Source organism: Larus michahellis, chromosome 1 (genome assembly GCF_964199755.1).
Source record: "Larus michahellis chromosome 1, bLarMic1.1, whole genome shotgun sequence".
In the NCBI taxonomy this organism is placed as follows: Eukaryota; Metazoa; Chordata; class Aves; order Charadriiformes; family Laridae; genus Larus; species Larus michahellis.
In genome coordinates, this window is record NC_133896.1 from 210,510,198 (window position 1) to 210,532,856 (window position 22,659).

A 22,659-nucleotide genomic window follows, 5' to 3' on the forward strand; every position below is an offset into this window, starting at 1 on the left:
CATTTCTAACATGCTATGGCATTTACATTCATAATTAAAATGCCTTCCTCTAATCTATTTAGCTCATCTTTCTCTGAATGCTTCGCCTTTCTTTGCCTCTAGGACAGACTGGTCTGCTTCATCTCTCGAAGACTCTCCCAAGGGACTTCATCTCACAACTTCACACATCTACTGTGGATACTCCAGCTGAGTCAGGGAAGAGAAAGAGGTGTTTCTGGGGTGCGTATCTTTGAAGCTGCCTTAGGCTTTTAACTTAAAATGAGAGTAAAAAGTTCATGAAACGTGCTTATTTCTGCCCATTGACTGGGAGCCTTGAGTCTGGATACTAACCTCAGACCCAGGTGTCTACCAGACTTCAACTATGATTTCTGCAGTCATGAAGCAGATTTCAAATGCTGTTCTATGCAGCTGTGGATAACACCAGTGTTGCCACTGTGTGGGGAAAAAGACAGGATCCCAGAGAAGTCAGTAAGCCCAGTCTGATGGACATGGTGTAATGAGACACAGTTATATACCCATTATTAAATACTGATAAAGCTAGAAATGGGAGAAGACTTTCCATAGCCAAGACATAGCCCTTGTGATATCTGCTAGCTTACAAAATCAGCAACAGTTGCAGCACCTTGTAAACACAAAGGTTTATTTAAAAACCATTTTGGAGACTTGTACTCACATCTCCTGAAATCGCTGTTTTATTGGGGATGTTTGTAAGACCTGGCCTTGTTTCTTCAGGGAATGATTACACCAAGATTTGCAGGGCAAAATTATCATCTGAAAAGACACACGTCATATTAAACGTACCCTCTGTAGTTAAGAGAGGGACAGGATATTGTATTTCTTCACAGGGATCCACACTCAGAATAGATACTCTTTCTAAAGCCCAGTTGATTTTCAGCAAAGGAAAAGGTGCCTTCCTCAACCTCTGCGCTCCTAGAGGAGCCAACCTGGACAATTATACAGACGGTAAAGAGAAACGACATGGGCATCACCCAAGCCATGGGAATGGCTTCATTTCTCTCTCATTTCTTTTAATGACAGGCAGATTAGACCAGAAGGAGAGGATACAAAGCTCTTCTGCAGGGCTGCCAGCATCCATGTCAGCTGGAAGCGCAGCCTTCGACCCACACTCACGCTTGGGCTATCCTTGCACAGAAACGCCAGCAGAAGTCGGCTTGGGTGTGACATCCCTCGGCTTGGCCACACTGCCAGCACGCCTGCCTTCCTGAAGTGTCTCAGGGAGGAAAACGAGCTCCTTGTAGTCCCCACAGCAGCCACAGACATGTGGTTGAATGAGTAAATATCAACAGGTTGTCTGAAAACAGCAGTAATGTGTATGGGGGGGGTTAATACACAAATAACCAGAGAAGCCACAGACTATTCCAGCAGTTAAATATAGGCTTTTACATCCAGGCAGGGTGGAATTTTATAAAGCACATAAAAAAAAAAAGGAATACCTTTAAAAACAGCCCAGATTTATTCTTCAGTTGCATGCCACCTTTTAAAATGCATGGAGTAAATCAGAATTAAAAGGTGGCTGCACGACTGACTTCTGCACATATCCACGACTGAAGTCCCCTCGCCAGGCAGCAGTGTTTCCAGTTCAAGGCTTCATTTGCATTATACACGCTTTTTATTAACAGTGCGGAGAAAGAAATCATTCTGGATAAAAGACACCAGGATCTGACAAGGGCCACTGGGAGCAATGAAGAGGATTCATTGCACTGAGTGATCTGGATCACTGCTTAAGCAGGGCACGGAGAAACAATACGGACTTGAGCAAGTCCAAGTTCTTTCCCCCAGGAATAAATAACTGCAAGCTACAGTGAAAGGGTGGGAAATCCTATCCTGGGCTGTGACTACCCTTCACATGCCTGACTGCATAACAAGCTGGATGGGGGGGGTCCCGGAGTGCCAACGTCTGAAACGGCAAGTGTTAATGAGCTACGTAAACGAGGAACATTGAGTCGCATTGCGAAGGTGATATTATTATATCTGATTAGCCTCTGGTTGAGCTGGTATTGCAACGGTGTCCAGGTTGGCTTTCCACAGTGAAAAAGAGTTTTTGACAACACTGAAATAATTAAAGGGCTCCAGGTTCCATCTGTTTAAAGCATTAAAGGACCGATAGCACAGGGCTCCTCACTGTATCTGATAAAGATATTGCAAAATCCCAACTGGTAACTAGAAAATACAGGCTAAAACTAAGATGCAGATCTGTGCCAGAGATGGCAATTAGCTAGTGGAACAAGTCTGTAAAGGCCGTGATGGATTCTCCAGACGGAGAGTGTTATAATCACCAGGACTGAACGTTTCACAAACTGGAATTAATTCACAGCATAGTGCAAAAGACCAAATTTTATTATTTCAAAGCCCTTTTACTTGACAAGCTGCGATTCTCTCAACACGCACCTAAGGAAAGTTAGCAAAGACACCATTCAGGAATAGCTGCACATCTAGGAAAGGAAAGGTTTTCTAAAGATTATTATACTTGGCCAACTTAAAGCATTCAGAAGTTGTGAGTCAGGGCCCCAAGCATCATGTATCTGGCTTAAAAATACTGATATTTTAAAACAGGAAAAAATATCGGTTCCTTTTTATTTGCCTTCTGATTTTTTTGCCTTTTAAGCTTCGGAGTTCAAGCTCTGTTCCGCAATCATGATGCTCATAAAGCAGAGGCCACTAAGTCTAATTTATAGTTATAATTATTATTTATAAATGCTGAGATTACCGCATCATATGACCCTAGGCAGTCTTTAGGATAATACCAAATATCTTGAGATTTACAGTAAAGTTGTGAGATTTCACCATGGTGATTATAAAGGCGACGTTCCCTTTAAAACCAGCCACATGCAAAAAAAAAGCCAAACCAAAAAAGCAAGTTAAGCAGCAGCTGCAGTTATCCCATCTCCTTCAACAGCTCCCTGCCAGCATTTGTGGCTTTCCAGCCACATTTCCATCACCACACATGGACTGGGGGGGAGGGGAGGATTGGTGACCCTACAGGTCTTTTCTACCCCTGGTATCTGCGGGTGCTTCTTCCAGACCAATGCAGCTCTACGCTTCTCTCTTTTCTGGAAGGTAGAAGCCTTTTGCACACTCCCTGTCTGGAGGATACCAGGATGGATGTGCTGGGGAACAGATACTGGCCAGGGAAAAGGAGATGCCAGGGTATATGAGATTCCCATCTGACCACAGGCAAAGCTCTGTTTCCATTAGCTTCTTTCCCAGGCCCTCCCAATGAGATGAAAGCTGGAATTTCTCACCTCGCTTCCTCCTCTAACAGAAAAAACAGCCTCTCCAAACTCCACTCTCCCCCCAACCTTATGAAACCAGGTAGTCCCCCACCCTGACCTCTCTTAGGGAGGCCCTCTGTCCCAGCCAAACATCCAGCTGTGAGCCTCCCCAGCGCCCAGGTGGTGGGGAAAGCGGTGAGCGATAGCAGAGGCACGGGAAGGTTTGTGCTTGGGAGCAGCCCGGCAGCATAACACAGCCCCCGGCTCTCCTCCAGAGGTGCTCAGGGGCTGCCTCCCAGCTGAATCCTCTAGCAGAGATGGGGTGATGTCCCCGGACAGGTAACCTGCCTTAACCCACTCCATAGAGAGGAATATTTGGGGTAGAGGCAATTTTGTGAAATCACTTTTTTGCCATGCTCATTCCGGACTTGGGCAAGCCCACACCGTGACGCAGTCCGAGATGCACACAGGAACGCGCCAGAGCGCGGCTGCTGCTGCTGAACTTGCCCTCACACAGATGGAGCAATGGCAAGTGATGAGCACACTGGGATTACTGCCGCTTCCCAAAAGCTTTTGTCACCCAAATCTTCCCAGGTAACAGGGCCGTAAGGGGACCCTGCAGTCTGTGAGGCCAGTTATAAACTGGCATACAGCACAGGAGAAGAAAACAAACCAGTTCTCACCAACTAAGAACAAGTCCAGGTAATGCCAGCAGTATTTCAGAGCTTCCAAGCAAAATGAAAAATCAACATCCCTGTATCAAAAAATACCATAGATAAAAGCCCGAGATGAGGATGAAGACCACTGTTTCACCGAGACAAAGAGTCTCACTGTCTGACATCTCCTGTGCAGCCAAACATCCCCCTGGCCGCTAGCACTGTGCAAAGCAATGGCACAAAATAGTCTACAAGCGAGCAACTGTCCTGTGAGTGCTAATTACAGCCTCACATGTAGCCAGCAGGAACACAGGTAGGAAACATCCCCCAAAATCCAGGTACCATGTGAAAGGACCTAAAAGGGACCTGAAAATCCCCATCTGTGCACTAGGACCTAGAGCTGCCTTATAGAAAGCACAAGAGAGACCATACGCCTTAGACCAAACCTAGCTTTGGTGAAACACCCGCCGGCTACGCCAGCCTCCTAACCTACCTCTGGAAATGCATGCTGGAGTAGCCAGCAGGGATATATGCAGAGCGAGAGGTATTCAGGCCCTTGCTGAGCTGCAAGAAAGACACCACACGAGATTTTTTGCTCAGTCTGCAAACCACAGCGGCTCGGCTCTGCCGCGCTGCCAGTTCTCTGCTGCACAACACATCCCCCCTGTGCCCCTGCACCTGCCATTTCTCCACCATCATGTAAAGAAAATGGCAAGCAGGGGTAGCAGGCATCCCCTCTGCAGTGTGATCTGGGGGTTAAACTGTGCTGCCTTACCGGGAATGGGCAGTAAGCACCATCACGAGCCAGGGGTTTCTGCTGGGGTGATCCAGCAGCGCCTTGGGGTAAGGCTGGGGACCAGCCCACCTTGCTGATAAGGCACCCAGGAATGGTTTTGGAAGTGGCCCCAAAGGGTTTCCCACTCAACACCAGTGCCATTCCCAGTTAGCTGCGGCCGTGCATGCAGCAACCGGGTCTGCTCGTTTACACGGACTCAGCAAAATAGATTCTGTGGGTATTGAATCAGCATTTTCCAAGAGTGATAAAAAACCCCAAACCAGCTCCTTTTCTGCAGAGACAAATCTGCTTGTTTCCAGAGATGTCTCTTAGCCCCGCAAATGGCTGCGGGAGAGCACGGCCCCAGCTCGACCCTGTTGCCCTCGAGTTCGTATAGCTGTTTCATAGCACAAACAGAGATTTTTCGCTGAGCTCTTAAAAATATCATCTTGCTCTGAGAAAAATTGCACGAACTCTGCACAGTGGTAGGCAGGTAATCAAAACACACGTGTAGCTGGAGGAAGGCCAGGGGAGCTCAGCGCAAGCCCTCCACTTGTCCCAACCGCTTTGCAACGTGCACCAAAGCGACGCTCCGAGTTTCTCCCCGTCTCGACACGAAACTCGTCACTTTTGCAAACACTGAAAGGCAGAGCGTTTACTCACTCATTTCACGCCTTACAAATTTCAGAAAGAAAGAGATGGGTCAGCTGTGCCACCTTTTCTCCATGCCTGTGCTGTGCCAAAATAAACGCGCGCAACTTAAGTCGACGCTGACAAAACCTTTGGGCATCTTGGGGTCTGAAAAGACCTAATGAGGCAGCTTGCAACATGAAAGCCACTCACACCACACAACTCCAGCCTTCCAAACCCAGCAAAATACTGTCTGGGTGGTCAAAAAGACAGGGCTGAGACAGGGAAACACTTGTTTTTAGCTACAGTAAGAAAAGGGAAGCCCTCGACGCAAGGCAGCCATCCTGCCTGGGCGCTGGTCGGGACCCGCGCCGCTCGCAGGGATCAGCTCGCAGAGTGTAAATGCTCGGGATTATTTTTAATGTGCTTGGAATAAACCCGTGCTCGTGGGGAGGCCTGGCATGAGGGGCCTAGCACTGAGAAAGCCCCACATGAGCTCTGTTGGGAAGATTTAAGTAGGGCATAAGCGGCATATATGCTTTATATAGCCCTCTCGGAGACAGGGGGTGCCACGCTGTGCGGGGTGTGATGTCCCCACCGCCTGCCTGCGGCTGAAACCCGCAGGGGCCATGTCTACCTGAGGCCCCAGCCTCACAGATGGTTCCCCCATCGAGGGCAGAATCAGGCCCCTCCAGCAGACCCACCCCCAGCCTTGACGGCCATTACCTGCTGACCCCGTACTCCGGGGGTGGCTGGTAGCGGACGAGGGCCACCTCGGCCCGGGCGGGCTGGGGGCCGGTGGCGTAGGAGGCCTTGAGGACATCTTGCGCCGGCTGCTCACCGTAGAAGAGTCCGTGCTCCTGCGCCTTGCTGCCGGGCGCCGCCGCCTTGCCTTTGTAGGGGTACTCCGGCGGCGGGCCCCGCGGGTCCGTGGCCTTGCCGGGCGGTGGGGCCGCCTTGAAGCCCTTCCCGCCCGCCGGGGCCGGGGGGTGCTGCTTGGCCCCGTTCCTCTCCAGGGAGAGCTGCATGATCCTCTCGCTCAGCGAGCGGACGTGGCCCTGCTTCAGCTCCTTCAGCGCCTCGTCCTTATGCGCCTGCCCGCTGTTGGCCCGGTTCACCGTCGGCCTCCCCTCCGTCCTGGACTTCGGGCCGGACCCGCCATAAAATCCCGGCGCGGCGGCAGCGGCGGTGGCCGGTGGCGGCGGCTGGCCTCGGAAAAACTGGGACTGGGCCTTGGCCTCCTCGTAGGTGGGGAGCTCCTCGGTGCCGTGCGGGGGCTGCGGGGCGCGGGGCTGCTTCTCCATGGCAGCACCGTCCCCCTGGTGCTCCTGCCCCTGCGGTTCCTGCCGCCCCGACGGCTGGACCATTGGCGGCTCTTCGGGCGCGAGGTTTTCTGCGGAAGAGAGAGTGCTGGCAGTGCTGTTGGAGGGGCCGGCGCTGCCCGTCGCCTGGTGCTGTATGGCCAGCAGGTTCATGTTCTCGCTGGGGTTGCCATACCTCAGCCGCTCCTGGATCAGGCGCTGCAGGACGGTGCCGGCTGCCACCTCCTCCGCCCCTCGCATCTCCGCCTCTGGCACCCGGCGGAAGCTGGGTGGGCGCAGGGTGCAGAGGGCCTCCTCAGCTGGGCAGGGAGAGAGAGAGGTGGCCGTTAGCTCTGCTGCCCGGGAGGTCTAATCCTCTCCCCATTTTTCCCCCTCCTCCACCCTGTGGCTGTGACCGTGGGGCAGTGCACTGGCAGGGTCCCCCTGGGAGCAGGCAAAGCAGGCAGGGCACTGCTCACTGCTCGTCCCCCCACCCCAGATCATCCCTAATTCTGTTTGTAGTGACCCCTAACAACATAATCCTGTCCCCTCACTGGCCCTCTCCTCCATAATACTCCATGCACACCATACTCACAGCTCTGAACCCCCTCCCAAGTCAATGGAGGGACAGGCAACATCAAAGGGAAATCTGGTCTTTTCTAAAATTAGGATACGATAGGATGGGATGGGATGGGATGGGATAGCATATAGAATAGAATAGAATAGAATAGAACAGAACAGAACAGAATAGAATAGAATATTTCAGTTGGAAGGGACCTAAAACGATCATCTAGTCCAACCGCCTGACCTCTTCAGGGCTGACCAAAAGTTAAAGCACGTTATTAAGGGCATTGGCCAAATGCCTCCTAAACACTGACAGGCTTGGGGCATCGACCACCCCTCTAGGACGCCTGTTCCAGTGTTTGACCTCCCTCCTGGAGATGCCTTGCATGGCTTACAGAGGCAGCCTGCGCAGCAATGCTAAATGATATGCTGCGTTTTTGATGGCCGAAGTCAGATGAGTCAAATCCCCTCCTAAGTGCACTGCCTGCCACGACAAAATAAAATGCAGAATGTGTCACAGAAAACCTGTGAAATGACAGTGAAAATAGAAGTGTCCTAAAAGTGTAATTAAAGAATAGTCTGTGCTCTGGCATCTTCCCGTAAAACTGCAATTTCCCTTCTGACCAATAATGCTATTTCTAAGAGAGGCAATACTAACCATTGTAGTTTTTCTGGGTGAGTACAAGGAAGGCATTACAGCCACAGATGTAATGCCAGCATTTTAAAAAGAGCACAGATGGATCAGCTACACAACCCTAACACAGAATATCGAAGTCATTCAGAGGCAATGGTACCATTTTTGTACCATACGCGCAGCGGAGCTTGCCCGGTGCTAAGCATCTAATGGCCTATAACCACAGCTGGGAGGCTGGGATCCCTCCCTCCTGGAGCCGTCCTCCCGTACCCATCCCAAAAGTGGTGTACATCTGCCTGAACAGTGCCTGAGCCCGGAGTGGCGCTCCTGAAAGACCCCCGTGCGGATAAAAACGAGAATAAGCCTGCAGCTCTGGACAGAGTCCTCCCATGTCCCCAGAAAAGACAGAGGTGCTGTTTTCAGCTCAGTTTTTTGAGGTCATTCTTGGCAACTTTCTTTCTCTCTCCCGCTGTTTCCAATTCTCAGAGGAGTTCATCAGAAGTACTTACATTTGTTTTTTGGCATTTGAAAGTAGTTAAAAAGCAAACTTTCTCTTGAGGTCTGGTATTTCCCTGAGGTTTCATCAGTTACTGCACATGCTGTGGGATAAGTTACATACGACCCAGAGGAAAAAAAGCCTTTGCCTCTCGACTATGAAAATAGGTCATTTCCACTAACATTTTTGTGGCAAAGCCTTAAGATGATTGTGGGGCTTGAGGGGGAGAGACGTTTCCCAGGCTGTTTCACTCCACACCTGCCCTACAAAATACTCTTCTCCTCCTTCCCGTGAGACATTACCTGCCTGTCGGCCTGACTTGTTGGTGTTCCAGCCTGGCCACCAGCCTTCAGGTGGTCTGTCAGCTCCACAGGCCAGTGTTTAAGCCAACAAGATGCACAGACACACACATCTCCATCTACCTGTCTGCACAACAGCCACATGCCCGTCAACTTTATAGAATCATAGAATGTGTTCGGTTGGAAGCGACCTCTAAAGGTCATCTAGTCCAACCCCCCTGCCATGGGCAAGGACATCTTCAACTAGATCAGGTTGCTCTGAGCCTCATCAAGCCTGGCCTTGAATGTCTCCAGGGATGGGGCATCTACCACCTCTCTGGGCAACCTGTTCCAGTGTCTCACCACCATCATTGTAAAGAACTTCTTCCTAATGTCTAATCTAAACCCACCCTGCTCTAGTTTAAAACCACTGCCCTCGTCCTGTCGCTGCCCCTGCAGCTCCTACTGCTTTATTCATGTTATTGCAGTGCACAGAAGCCTCATCAGACCGGACATTTTTGCAGATGTGAAATAAAAATCTCTCTAACATACCAGAAAGCTCACCCTAACGTACCAGAAAGCTCACAGCCCAGGTTGTTAGACTACACCTGAGATAAGGCTGATGCAAGTGGAAAAAGACAACTCCACGTGGTCAAGGCAGCTCTTTATCATACACCAGAAGGATTTTCACCCCTGCACTAGTCATCTGTTACCATCCTTGGATTTGGGAGATGTACTTTAGTTGCCAATTTTTGAGGTCCAAAAGGACCGACCACGGTGCACCTTCCACACGCCACCTGCAGTCCTGCTCCACCAGCTAAAACCTATGGATCTCAGTCCAGCTGTGCCGTGAAGAGTAACCAAGCAGAAACGTTGCATCCTCCACAAGAATAAATGACAAACGTAATTGACTCAAGTCAAAGGCATCTCCCATTAGACTCTACGGAGGATGAGGAGCTGGCCTTCAACTCTGTAAATATTATTTGTAAGTGGTCTAAACTGCTCATTTTTGCTTCAGAAAAAAACCTGGAAGTAAATGTGGTGGGTTCGTATGGAAGTGTGGCCACCCACTTACCAGCTTTTTCTTTAGCACTGATCGCTTCAGCTGTTAGCGGAGGAACCTCATGCCTGCCAGCAAACAACTGGTGATCCTGGTAAAGAAATCCAGTGTCTTCCAGTACCTGGACTGGGCTGGTAGGCTTGTAACAAACAGATGTGGAGCCTGCGAGAAAGAAGAACAGGATGTCAGTAAATAAAACACTTGAATGACAAAATATGAAGCCATGACTTATGACAGAAGTCCAAAAAAATTTTCTCAAGTGTGGCTAGGTGCCCGAGAAGACCTGACAAGGCCACCGAGCAAATCACCTCTCCTCTTTTCAACACCCAAATAACACATTAGCTCTGAGGAAGAAGAGGCAGCCATCGAGTCATGTTCCATGCACTGACCCAGCCTGGCCTTCAAGGCTGGCACAGCTCAGCTTATAAGAGCTGACAGTGACAAGCTCACAAATCGAGGCACAGCCCTGGGACATGAAGCCAACAGAGCCAGCGTAAAACTGAAACAGGGAGTGGGTAAAAAGAAGGAAAGGATAGGTGAGGATCCAGCCACACATTCAATAGGGCTAAAGTCTGGGAAAGGCTTTGCCACAAAATCCGCTCATGAATAATAGTTCAGCAATACAGAAAATTGCTGAGACATAAAATACAGCCAATGCTATCAAGGGAGGGAGTTTATAAATCACTTTGTCCAGATGTTCTTAATATGGTAAGCAGAGGATGTAGCTGGAAGGCCACGGGAATGTGTCTGGCAGACTGACTGCACAGGAGCTGCACGCCTGAACTCCAGCATCCCACAGACATTGATGGCTGGACGAGGCCCCCAGCCCCTTTCACAACCAGTGAGCAGGAACAAGCTCACCTGGCAAGCAACAAGGCTCGTCCTAGATCTGCTCTCAAGGGTGCCTTTCTCCAGCAGTGCTTGTTTTAACAAGCTCATACAAAATGCATCACAGCAGTGTTAAGACAGGAATGACATTGGCTTGACCCCACAATTCAAGACAGGAGTGACATTGGCATGACCCCACAATTAGAGAAATACACAGACAGTCTGGAGAGGGTCCAATGAGGGCCACAAAGATGATCAAAGGGCTGTAGCTACATGGAGAAGACAAGGGGCAATGGGCACAAGTTGCACTAAGGTTTTATCTTAACATAAGTAAGAAAATTTTTACAGTGAGAACAATCATTCACCGGAACAACCTCCTCAGTGACATGGTAGAGTCCCCATCACTGGGATTTTTCCAGACACGACTAGACAAGGTGCTAGATGATCTCATCTAGGCTCCCCTTCCCACAAAAGCTTAGACCAGATGATCTTTTCAGATGATCTTTGTCCCTTCCAATCTCGGCTGTTCTATGATTTTATGATTTCCCACTTCCTACTTATTTTTCTGAGCACTACCTCATTTCTGTAAAGAGAAGGCTCTTTGAAGTCCAAACCTTGCGGGTGAGCACCTCCTGGCCCCAAGTACCCTGGTGGAGTGGGGACACAGCAGAATCACTCTCCACTTACACCACTGGCTGCCATGAATTTTAGAGTAAGGGAATAGCCATTAACCTCCAGCACTGGACACTGCCGAGGGACTTGCCCGAGCAGAAGGTGAAGGGCTCAAAGTGGCACTAGTGGGGCATCCATCCATCCCATCGGAGCATCCATCCATCCCAGTGGGGCACGAAGACCACGAGCACAGGGACCACAAGCACCCTGCTCTGCAGGAAAAACCATTGTCCACAGATGACCTGGACTTATTAATCCAGACTGCTTGGTTTGTGGTCGGCTAACTACATGCTCGCTGGCATGTATCACATGGGGAGCTGCTTTTCTCTCTGCCTCACATACAGGTCATCGTCGACCCCACGTCCCTGCGTGGAGCAGGGCAGCAGGGGGGCAGCAGGGAGCAGGATCCAGCCCATCTTCTCTACAGCCACGAAGATACTATTTTCTTCTGTGGCCAGAGGAGAGGAAATAGGCATTTCTGCAAAATGTTAATGAATTCATCACTTTACCATTCATATTATGCATGAATGCGTATGGCAGTTTTCTATATTTAGAGAGCAAGAGAGAAAGATTGCTCACTTGAGTAGGATATGTTTGTGAAAACAAGCATGGTAGACTGGTCTGGAATTTGTGCCGATGCTGATACAGACCCAAGAAAAATCTCAAGAACCCTAATTTTCAACATATTACCCTATTCTGGCACAGAACAGCATTAAAGACACCCTTCACGTGGTCCTGCCTTGGAATTGGGAATCCTGTGCGAAACAGGGGAGTCTGGAGACCAGGCTTGTTTTATGAATAAAAGGTAGATTGGGGTGAAACAAAGAAAATCTGCACACCCAAGGAAGATGGTTTCAAGCATTATAGGAAACATGAACAGCCAGCAACTGCCAGCTCAGCCTCACCACTCACCAAACAGAATTTAAAAGAAATAAACGGTTACTAAAATTGTACGCTTGCATTCTGCATTTTGAGTCTGTAGGCATCCTTGGGTCATGGTTTCAAATTTTCTGAGAATAAAGACTTGTTTTTTCTGTAGGAAGGGCAGAAATTCTCACCTATCCACTTGACTTTGGGGGCTGTGGCCACGGCAAAGCAATATTGTACTAAAATCAGGACCAGTAAATGCTGGCATCTGCCAAACTGCTCAGTTTCCGATCTCTGCTATACCGGAGTCAAATCCAAGTAGTTCCAACCCAGACAGAAACCATTGCACTTTACTGTACCCATGTTAATGTTTTATCATCGTAAAATGATGTAACGATGTTGTATGATGTTAAAAACGATGTCACGGTGGTTTATGTTCATTCACAGTAGGTTTTAATAAAACGTCATGTCTAACTGGCACAGAAAGACAGTTTATGTGTAGAACAGATAACAGCTGATGAAAGATCAGTTCTTGGCACGTGGCCACAATCCAGATCATGGGCAATAACACAACACTTGAAAGCTTAGTGAAGCCTCATGAGCCACTTGGAGCAAGGCACGAGCCTTTTCTGTTTCACACCCTTGGTGTCACTGGAGTCTCCCAAATCCCATGTTCCCTCTCTGGACAGGAAGGTTTTGCTACACCCAGCTCTGCAGGGGTGCAAGGTGCCCATCCAATGCTCAGGCACCTGCTCCTTCCCCAGACCTCCATGTTCTTCTATGATGTTCATCAAAAAGGCAATTTCCATCCCTATAATTGAATCCTGGTGCCAGGGCAGCAGTGCCCAAGGGTCATGGGTAAGCAGCTCATTGAGGGCAACCTAGGATGGAGACCATCACTGCTCCAAGGAGGTGTCCTCAGGAAAGGGCTTTCTACCCACATCAAGCCCAAACCTCCCGAGCCACAAACCACGGTTGCTGCCCCGTGTTTTGTCACTGCTGCTGCCAAGAAGAGCTGACCCCACCACCTCCATAGGTGCCCCCTCCCAAAAGCAGCTCAGTCCATAGCCATCACCTCTTCAATCGCCATCACCTCTTCAATCGCCATATATTTGGTGTCTCTTATAAACAACCCACAACCACATTTCTGGCCTGGTTCAGGCCTTGCTGAATTGAGCAGCTGCTCCAGGCCTTCATTTCTACATCTCTACCAGCTCTCCCACATCTAAGTGACTGCCTGACACCAATTCATTTGTTTTCCTTTTTCTTTTTTGTTTTTATTTTATTTTTTTAAGCTAAACATGCATTACGCCGTACAGAAGCAGACATATTATCCTGGAGGGTTACTACACAGCAGTACAGTTCATTTGAAGATTCACAACTATTTCAATGTATCATTTGCAAAGATTAACACCAGACAGTCAGCAAGGACCCAGAGACAGAGGAGCAGCGCTTAAATAGTTCCTGTTTCTGATGTGGTTTCAGTCTGGTTTTGAAAAGGATCTAAACCAAAACCTCATAGGAAGCTCATTGCTGTGACTTTACAGGAAAGCCACAGTTTCAGAGCAATAACAGCATCCCCAAGAAGCAGATTTCCTCCTCAAAAAAAAAAAAAAATACTGGGAGAAGATGGTTTTCTCACAGCCGAGCTGCACTACTACTCTCGCCTTCAGTAAAACACCAAAAAAATGCCCGTTATGCAAAGACGGTTTGCTGCTATTTAGAGGCAACACCTCGAGGCAATGCCTGGGTGATGAGTTTCTGCATCGCACCCCGCCACTTGCCCGGGTACCGCTCTGCGGCACAGCCCGTGCTGCCAGCACGTACGGCTCCTCCTCCGCCACCCAGAAGCCACCCAGCCAAAAGAAAACACAGAGCTGTCCTCCAAAAAAATCCTCCTCCAGTTTGTACCCTACTGACCGAGCGATTCAAAAAGAGACCAAGGCGTTTCAAATACCATCCAAAGCAATCATCTGAAATGAAAAAGTAAGTAAGGCGGCTTTACACTTTCCTATAAACTCTGCCGTGGTTTGTAAGGGAGGTCCAAAAAAGACAGAACAAAAATGACATAGTTTCCAAGCCCCAGTCTGTCCTTCTGCCTCACAGCCAACCCAGAAAGGAGTATAAATACCTTATTCCACATTTAAAATATTTTCTTTGCCCTGTCGCTGCATAAAAATCTCATGTCAACAAGAAAGGAAAACAATTATTTAAAGGAAATAACGAAAGGATGCTCAAAGCGCTCTAGGTTCCCATGAATTGCCGAGGGTGGACCCATCAGTCCCTCCAATGGGTCACAGGGACCCTCCATCGAGGCTGGACACCCCTCCATGCGTATCCTCACCTGTGAACTTTAGTTTCTCTAAAACTAGTTTTGAGAGGGGGGATCGCCGTACCCCAGCCACACAGCTGTACTGCTCTCCCAAAGCTGGGAAGCAGATTTTGAGTTTCCTTCAGCTCAGAAAAAATTAACTCACGTGTCCCGTTTCTTGGTTTACCTACAAAAAGGAGAAACCACTTCCAACAGCGTTGCAAAGGATGCTCTTGGTACCACCAGCAGCTCTTCTCCGACAGCTCTGGGACTCTATTGCAGCCGCAGCTCCAACAAAGAGCAGGGGCTCAGACACACGTTGGTGATCGTTTCCCATCAGCAGCTGCCTGGCCGATGTGCAGGTTTTTTAGGTCACTTCTGGGGTGGCTGATTCACTCCTGCACCCCGTAATTCTGCTTGGGAAGCTCACATCTGCTGCCAGGGCTCGCGAGCCCTGCGAGGACTGAACAAGCATCACTAGTATTATTTTCACGGGTGCAGAGCAACATCTTGCAGGACAGAAATCCAACCCACGCAACGCACACCAGATGTGAGTGAGCAGCACCTCTCCTTTCCCACATGAAAGGTGGGAATCTACCACATCTGAGCCGGGAGAAGCCTCACCCCTGCGCCTGGCAGGATTCACCAGACCAAGCTCCCTCTCCAGAGCTCCCTGCTCTGGGGAAAGAAATCCTCAGCCCAGCATTAGCTCTGGGATCCACGTTGTGCCATTCCCTCACTCAAGAAAAGCTCCTGGAGTCTCCCATCCTGAGTAACTGTCATTTCACTCTCCAAAAAAGTGCCTCGTCCAAGAAAGCACTAGCAAGACTACTGAGAAAAGGCGATGGAGGCAGCCAAGCCCCATTCCTCCCAAGGAGCCGTGCTAACGCATCCAAATTTAACTGCCTACAAGGATGAACGCTTTCTGTGGAACTCCAGCCTCATGCGCTTATTTTCATATACGCTTCCTCTCAGCAAAAAACAAAGCGGACGAGCAAAAAAGCTACAAGTGAAGCAAAGCAAAGGCGCCTTGAAAGCGGCTCCCGAACCTGGCAGGAGATCAGATGGATCCTGGAAAGAGCGGAGCCAAGTCTGCCTGCCCGGGAGATCCCCCACGGATGCCCGCGCCTTCCCGATGGAAATTAGGTGCGCGGGCGTGTGGGGGCAAACGGTGCCCATCACGGCTCTTTCATCTCGGATGGTTACAGGTTTTATAACGTTAGAATAATTTGCTGGTTTTTTCCCCCGTCCCAGGCTCACCCCAGAGGATGCAGGATGCAGGCAGAGTATTTTCATCGCAGCTCCAGGTGCCGAGCTGGGCATCAATCTGATGGAGGAAGGGACGCACATTCCTTAGGTGGCTGAGTTAGGCTTTGCACAAATACGTGCATTTTTAAGGCCTCTATATAAGTTATGAATTTGCCGCTGCAGCTATAACATTGAGTCTACATCATGCAGCCAGCCCAAATTTATTCAAAGAATTGAATCAATAATTGAAATGTCTACTTTCATCAAAGTGCCAGTGGCACAATGACGACTCACGTCAGCGTTGCTGCTCTGAGATAAAAGAGTAAGTATTATTCAGAGCTGAAAGTAAGGGAAGAAACTCTCGGTAAAAGAGTGAAACACAAAGGCTGACATGGAGCTCGCGAGTGAGACAACGCTTCTGCTACAGCCGCGCCGCTTGTCAGCACAGCGAAGAGTCTGCGGACATTTTCACTACGCCATAAATTCTGATTTCCAAGCCATAAAAAAAAAAAAACCTCCAAGATAAAAATTCATCATGCAAATTCATAAGGAAGGATTTTTTTTTCCACTGAGGGAAAAAAAAAAAAAATCATAAATCAACCAGCTACAACATATAGACAAGACACTCACAAAGCAGGACTTTAAGCTATGATTAACTTTGCTGTACTTACAGCCTCTAAAAACGATCACGTTACAGAAAAGCACTGGCATGATCTGTGTCACTGGGATATTTAAGCCCTTCCATTAATTAACCAGAAGTGAAATAGGACCTAGGACTGTGCATCATTCAGTCTAGTTCCTCATTACTTCGAGCAACCATATTATAAAACTCCCTCCTTGAACTGAATAAACAGCATCCGAAGATTTTTTTTTCCCCATTTGGAGGAGGTTTCAGGATCCTCTTCCCCCAATCCACACAAATATTCTTCTCGGTTCCCGCTCGCAGTCACTGACATTGCTCTTTATCCATCTATTTTTTTTGCCAGTGGTGTCCTTTAGGTTAAATAGCTTTCTCCCTGAGTCATTCCCACAAACTTGCAGCATACAAAGGAGCCTGGGATAAGGACAGAACAAAAATAGTACAAAGAGTGTACAGTACTCTGTAACTGAAAATGCAGGCATTGAATTCTATCGTATGGATCTTCAGATTTCTAGAGCTTTTCCGTTTTTTTTTAAATACAGGCAACAAACCATAGGCAAAGGATCCACAGGGATTCATTTGATCCATGTGAAGAACCGCTCGCGATAACCCTACACTGAGCAGAGCTTTGGCATTATTTTTATCTTAAGTGTCATGTCTAAAGGAAAAAGAAATTAAACCTTCTTCCCACCAGAATATATATTAAAATTATGAGCCTTCCATTATTAAATCATTACCCACAATTTATATTCAGCCACTTTTTAAATGCAGAAATTTAATAAACGGTATTACACACAGAAGTGCTAACAAGATAATTGCCTTTAGTTCCTGCTCCCAGATGGCTGAGCTCAGATTTAGAACAGGGAAAATCACGGTAACGGCCGACGGTGTGGAGCCATCGCCTCGAAAACGGCCCCAAAACGATGCACACCGCAGGCAGGGGGATGCGTCACTGGCAGGAACCCCCTGCCCACACCAGGGAGCCACCCCAGGGCGATGTGCCTCCCCGTCTCTGCGGGACGGAGGAGCCCAGACCAGGTCCCTGGGGTGGGGATCCGGGTCCCTCCTGCCCTCCTGGCACCTCAGGGGAGCCGCGCGCCGTCCCTCAGCCCAGCAGCGACTTCACTGAAATATCTGCGCACAACACCCACATCGAGGGGAGCGGGGCAGAGGAAGAACAGTTTTTTTAATGACTTCAATTGGTTTAGGTCTTAAATGGAGACCGAATTGTCACTAAAAGCATTTTAATTCATTATTCATGAAATTATTCATTAAATTAAATTAATAAAATAACATTATTATTTTCCAGCCTGAGCCTTGACCTTTGGAGCTACTGTTGTCTAAAGCACATTCATATTCGTGCTAACCAATATGGTCGGAGCAGACAATCCCAAGTATTGCTCAATGATTTAATCCCACACTAGGTTTTCCCGAGACGTGGGATCCTCCTAAGGATCACCCTGCTCCTCGAAAGGCGCTGCCTGGACGCGTGCCGGCCACCGTCGCCCGGCTCAGGCAAGAAGGACCCGCCACAACTTCAAGATGTGGCAGAGACGTGCGTGGGGAAAGGTGCGGCACCACATCACACCGTGGGACACGCCGAGGCTGTGGCAAGGCCACCGAGAAGCGGTGACAAGCAGGCACGCCAGCAAATGCCGCAGGACCTGCTGCTGCACCGAGGATAGATTTACTGCAAGGCAAAGCTCTGCTCTCACACGCGCTGGTCCAAATCCGGAGTGATTTCACCAGCTTCTACAGATTTCCTCCAAATTTACAGCCACGGCAGCATCCCACCTACTGAAAAAGTCACTTAAAGGACCAAAAAAGAACAGATGCACTTCCTAAACGCACCATTTCACTAGAAAAGTTGCCCTAACAATTTTTTACAGAGGTGATATTGTTCTCCTTGTTATTACTATTATTTTCTATTTACTTCCATCTATTTCTACTCCTGCCCTGAGCTGAAGGCAGGCTGTTCCATTTAAAAATTCAGCACACAAATGGGAACCAGATTACATCTATCCCAAAGCTGCCAAAAAGCAATTGCTGTACGAAACCAAAAATCCTCCTGGGATTTTTCCCAAATCCGCAAAATATTCCCGAGCACTAAAGTTTCCACTGGGACTATTACATTAGCAGATAGTCTCTGTGCGAAAACCCGAGTATGCAGCCGTCCGCCTAATAGTTTCCAGGACAAGGAGGCTGCATGAGGCACGTATTCCCACCTTAGCACCGAAAAACATTTATACCAGATCTGGCCTTTAAAGCCAGTTATATGCCTGTCAGTGTTAAAAAACAAATGGCACTGAGGACCATCAGGCTTCCATTTCCTGAAGAAAAGCTGCAATGGTCAGTAGTAACATCTCCACGTCATCCTGAAACCTCCACGTGCATCCCCAGAGCCCGGCTGAGCCGGATCCCATGGGAAGCTCCACACACATCCCGCCCGGGGCTGCTCCTGGGATGCCTACGAACCCCCTTCGTTGTCTCCGCGCTGGAGAAATGCAATGCCTTTAACCCTGTGCCGGTGGTTCCTCACAGAGGAGCTCTTGCGAGGGGCGCCGGAGCCGTCTCCAGGCATCAGTCCCTCCATCCGGGATGCTGATGTGCAGAGGGTTTGGTCCAGATCGCCGTGGGGGGCCAGGATGCTGCGAACTGCCCCCGCACCCATCCACGATGCCGCAGATGCATGGAAATGAAAAATAAGTGAGAGCACCCACCGATCCTGCAGGAATCAGGGCTTCGGAGGGGCAGCACATGCTTGTGTCGGTGGAAGCTGCCCTCCTCCAGCAGCCCAGCGCTTTCCAAAAGAACAGGGAAAGCAAAGCTCCCCCTGCCAAACGCTGGCAGAGAGCAAAGGGGAGCGAGGGACGTCAGGACAGAGGAGGAGGGACACGCAGGTGACGGGGGGACCCCCACCAGCCCTATTTAACAACTTAAAACCAGCCCCCCGACTTCATCCCCTCAACCCCACTGCTCCGGTCAGGGTTGGGGATGAGGAAGGCTGGGGCGGGAGGCGGCCCATCCATGTGGGGCCACGGCGCGCACCCCGCGCAGCCCCAGAGAGGGCTTTATGATGGGAATATCACCCACCCCATATTCCCTGCCCGCACCCCTCGGGCATTTCTTGATAAGGTATTTATAGGACCCTTTTAAGAGCTTTTTACATCCCTAGCAATGACTAAATACATATATTATATATACACACACATATAAAAATACACAAATATGTAGTATACTTCATATTCATATAGCTATAGTATATGAGTAGTCATATATAGCTACATATATTTTTATATCTCTCTACCTTTATGTAAATATATATAAAACATATGTCTACATATATTTATATATAGTACTCTACATAGATGTAAAAAAATATATATGAAAATATATATCTTCATGCACACCTGTGAGCCGCAACGGCACTGCCAGCTCGCTGTGCACAGGAAAAATCAGGGGACTCCTCATCTTCACGGCTGCCCCTCTCTCAGAAGGCTTTTTAGGTTTATTTTTATGGAAAAAAGACAAGCCCTCAGCTCAGCGGATGCCCGGTAAGGGCCTTGCAGATGCCTCAGCAGAGAGACCTCGGTCTCTGGCGGGCGGGCGGCAGCTCAGCGCTCCCGGGACGCTCACACAGCACCAGGAAAGAGAAAAAAAACAAAACAAAAACAAACCTCCTCTTTCCATCGAAAGAGGAAAAAGACCAAGCAGCGACCTTCCTGTATTTTAAAACTATGAATCACAAAACCTGGCAGGAGGATTCGACTTAAATTGGTTGGATTTTTTTTTTCCCTCCACTTTCAATGATGGGTTGTGGTTTTTTGTTTTTTGGTTTTTTTTTTCTCCCCTTTAAGCAGGAGTTTATCTTTGTTCTCCCTGCAGGGGTAGGAAGGTTAAATATAAAAGTTCCCTCTCACCATCCCCCTACAACAACAACAACAACAACGTGAGAAATCGCTCTCCCGGCGGGGGCGGCCCTTCCTGCGGGTCACCCCGCCGCCACCGCCGCCCGCCCCGGCCTGGGACCCGCCGACACCCCCGGGCGCGGGGGGAACGCCCACCACCACCCCGAGCCCTCCCGCCCCAGCGGGTGGCGGGGCCGGGACCGGCGGGGGGACGCTGCCATCGCCACTTGCGGAAACACCAGCGGGTCCATCGGGAAATATCGCCCCTGCGCTGCCGGCCCGGGAAAAGCCGGAGGCGGCTCCCCCCTCACCGCCCGCCGCCTTCCTCCCTCAGAAGGCACCGCAAACGGCCCGCTGTCACCGGTGGCCGCTCCGCTGCCCGCCCCGGGCTAGCACACCCGGCGGGTTTTGCCTTTCCGGAGGGGGGAAAGAAAATCGCAGGAGTGCTCGGGGAGGAGGGTTCAGGGTGGAGAAACATGGAGTATCCCGCGGCCGGGCTGCTCGGCCCTAACGGTGCAGCGAAGCGGGGGGGGGGGGGGTTGGGGGAGAAGGATGAACTCGCCCCCGCTCCCACCCCCCGCCTGGGGTTTCCGCGCAGCCCGGGGGCAGCCGGGTGTGCGCGGTCCGGGAGCTGGCGGGGGGCTGCCCGCCCCCCCCCCCGCATCCTCCCCGGGGAGCAGAGGGTCGGCTCTCAGGGTAGCGGCGGGTCGAGTCCCAGGGGAGCGGCGGGACAGGTCCCAGGGGTGCAGCGGGTCAGCTCCCCCGCAGCGCGGCACGGCACGGCACGCCCCGGGGGAGCGGCGGGGAACACCCCCGCGGAGCAGCGGGTCTGCTCCGGGAGAAGCGGCGGGGCACGTCCCCGGGGAGCAGCGAGCCCAGCCCAGGCCGGCCCCCCCCCTCCACCGGCACTACCGCACCCCCCGGTACACACGTGGACAAAGGCACCCGCGCTCCCACGCACACGGGTACAGGCAGACACGCGTGTGCACCCCCGTGTGTGCACAGACACACCGCCCCCCGCCATCTGCCGCCGTTACCTCCGGCTCCGCGCCCCGCCGCCCCCGGCAGCACCTTGGCCATCCGCGCCGCTCCCCGCCGCCCCCGGGCGCGCTCCGCCGGGCGGGGCGGGGCGAACAGATGGGCGGGGCAGAGGGTGTGGCCGGGGGTGTGGCCGGGGGCGGGGCGGGGCGGGGCCGGGCACCTCCCGAAGGGGGTGTCACGGCCGCAAGTGACTCGCCCGCCCCCCGCCCCGCTCAGGGCTGCGGGCCCGCAGGGGGAGACCGACCGTCCCCGGGCTGTGCCGGAGCTTTGCTGCCCCAAACGGAGCCACCCGAGACGCCTGGATGCGCCCGGGGGGGAGCGCGGCCTCCCCAGCTCCACCTTAGGGATGCTTGGGACATAAATCCCACCCTGGACGCCAACACAGGCTCCCCAGATCCCACGCCGCGCCTCGCAGGCGGCGCGCAGTTGACAGGAGTTACCCCGAATCCAAGCCCGTGCGTTAACCCCCCCATCTCCCGGGGTTCCGGCCACTTTCCCTGCGCCCGGAGGAGCGGGTGGCTATCTGGGGAGCGACTGGGCTGTAGCTTGCCGGTGCAGAGCTGGGGCAGCCCCCCGGTCTTAAATGCAGCCCTCCATTCTCAAATGCAGCCCTTCTCTCCCGCTGCCCACGCCTGCCCCATCCCTGGAAGTGTTCAAGGCCAGGCTGGATGGGGCTTTGGGCAACCTGGTCTAGTGGGAGGTGTCCCTGCCCGTGGCAGGGAGCTTGGAACTAGATGATCTTTAAGTTCCCTTCCAACCCAAACCATTCTATGATTCTAGGATTCCTTGCGCATGTTCACGTGAGCAGTGGATGCACATATCCCTTGATGTAAAGAGACTTATGGCCAATGCTGGACATGAGTGCCGCAGTAACAGGAACACAGGACATTTGTCGGCTTGGGGTTTCTTTGCAGTTCAGCACACCAGCTCCATGGAATGTGTTCTCATCAGGACTGGAGCCACTGCTTCACCTCCCCTCCCCACCCCTGCCTGACACAGGGGACAGACAGCATAGGAGACCTCCTTGGGTGTCTGCACCATGCTTTCTTCCCCTCCTTGGGGCCATTTGGGCAGAAACTGGGTTCAGGACTCCCTCTGCGATCCTCTTCCCAGCACTGCCCCACAGGGCAGACCTCTTTTCTGGCGCTGCCGGCACGCTGCTTGGGTTTCCCCATCTCATTGTCCAGCAGGCTGCCTGGTGATGCCAGGATTATCCTCTCCACTCATTTCCCCTGGCTCTTAACACACAGACAAGATTTTCAGGCCCCAAAGGTGCGTCTGCCTCCTGAAATACTGCTCCAAAGGGGTAAAAGCAGGTGGAAATGCAGCAACAGGCTGAAGAGGAATGCGCCCGGTGCCACCGCAGCCCTGTAAAGGGGCACAGCAAGATGGGAGCTGGCCTGGTGCCATCGCCACAGGGCTGGATGGATGCAGCGGGGACTCCCGGCAGCTCCAGGTGCTGGAACCATGCTGTGAATCACAGCAGTCTGAGGCATTGCTATTTCAAATCGCAAACC

General features: G+C 51.0%; 1 protein-coding gene across 7 annotated transcripts in view; it reads right to left on the minus strand.

Annotated features, from left to right (window-relative positions):
* AMOTL1 (angiomotin like 1) overlaps positions 1 to 22,659 on the minus strand; it is an 89,995-nt gene that overhangs the window by 40,588 nt on the left and 26,748 nt on the right. For 4 of the 7 annotated variants that reach the window (XM_074571221.1, XM_074571222.1, XM_074571226.1 and 1 more), the window contains 2 exons: positions 9,643 to 9,789; positions 6,021 to 6,915 (listed from right to left, as the gene is read on the minus strand). In XM_074571221.1, the coding sequence (XP_074427322.1) occupies positions 6,021 to 6,915; positions 9,643 to 9,789 (1,042 nt within the window). Of the gene's footprint in view, positions 1 to 6,020; positions 6,916 to 9,642; positions 9,790 to 19,603; positions 20,226 to 21,138; positions 21,223 to 22,659 lie in introns of those variants that run through there. The other 3 variants (XM_074571248.1, XM_074571234.1, XM_074571228.1) reach the window with 3 other exon arrangements.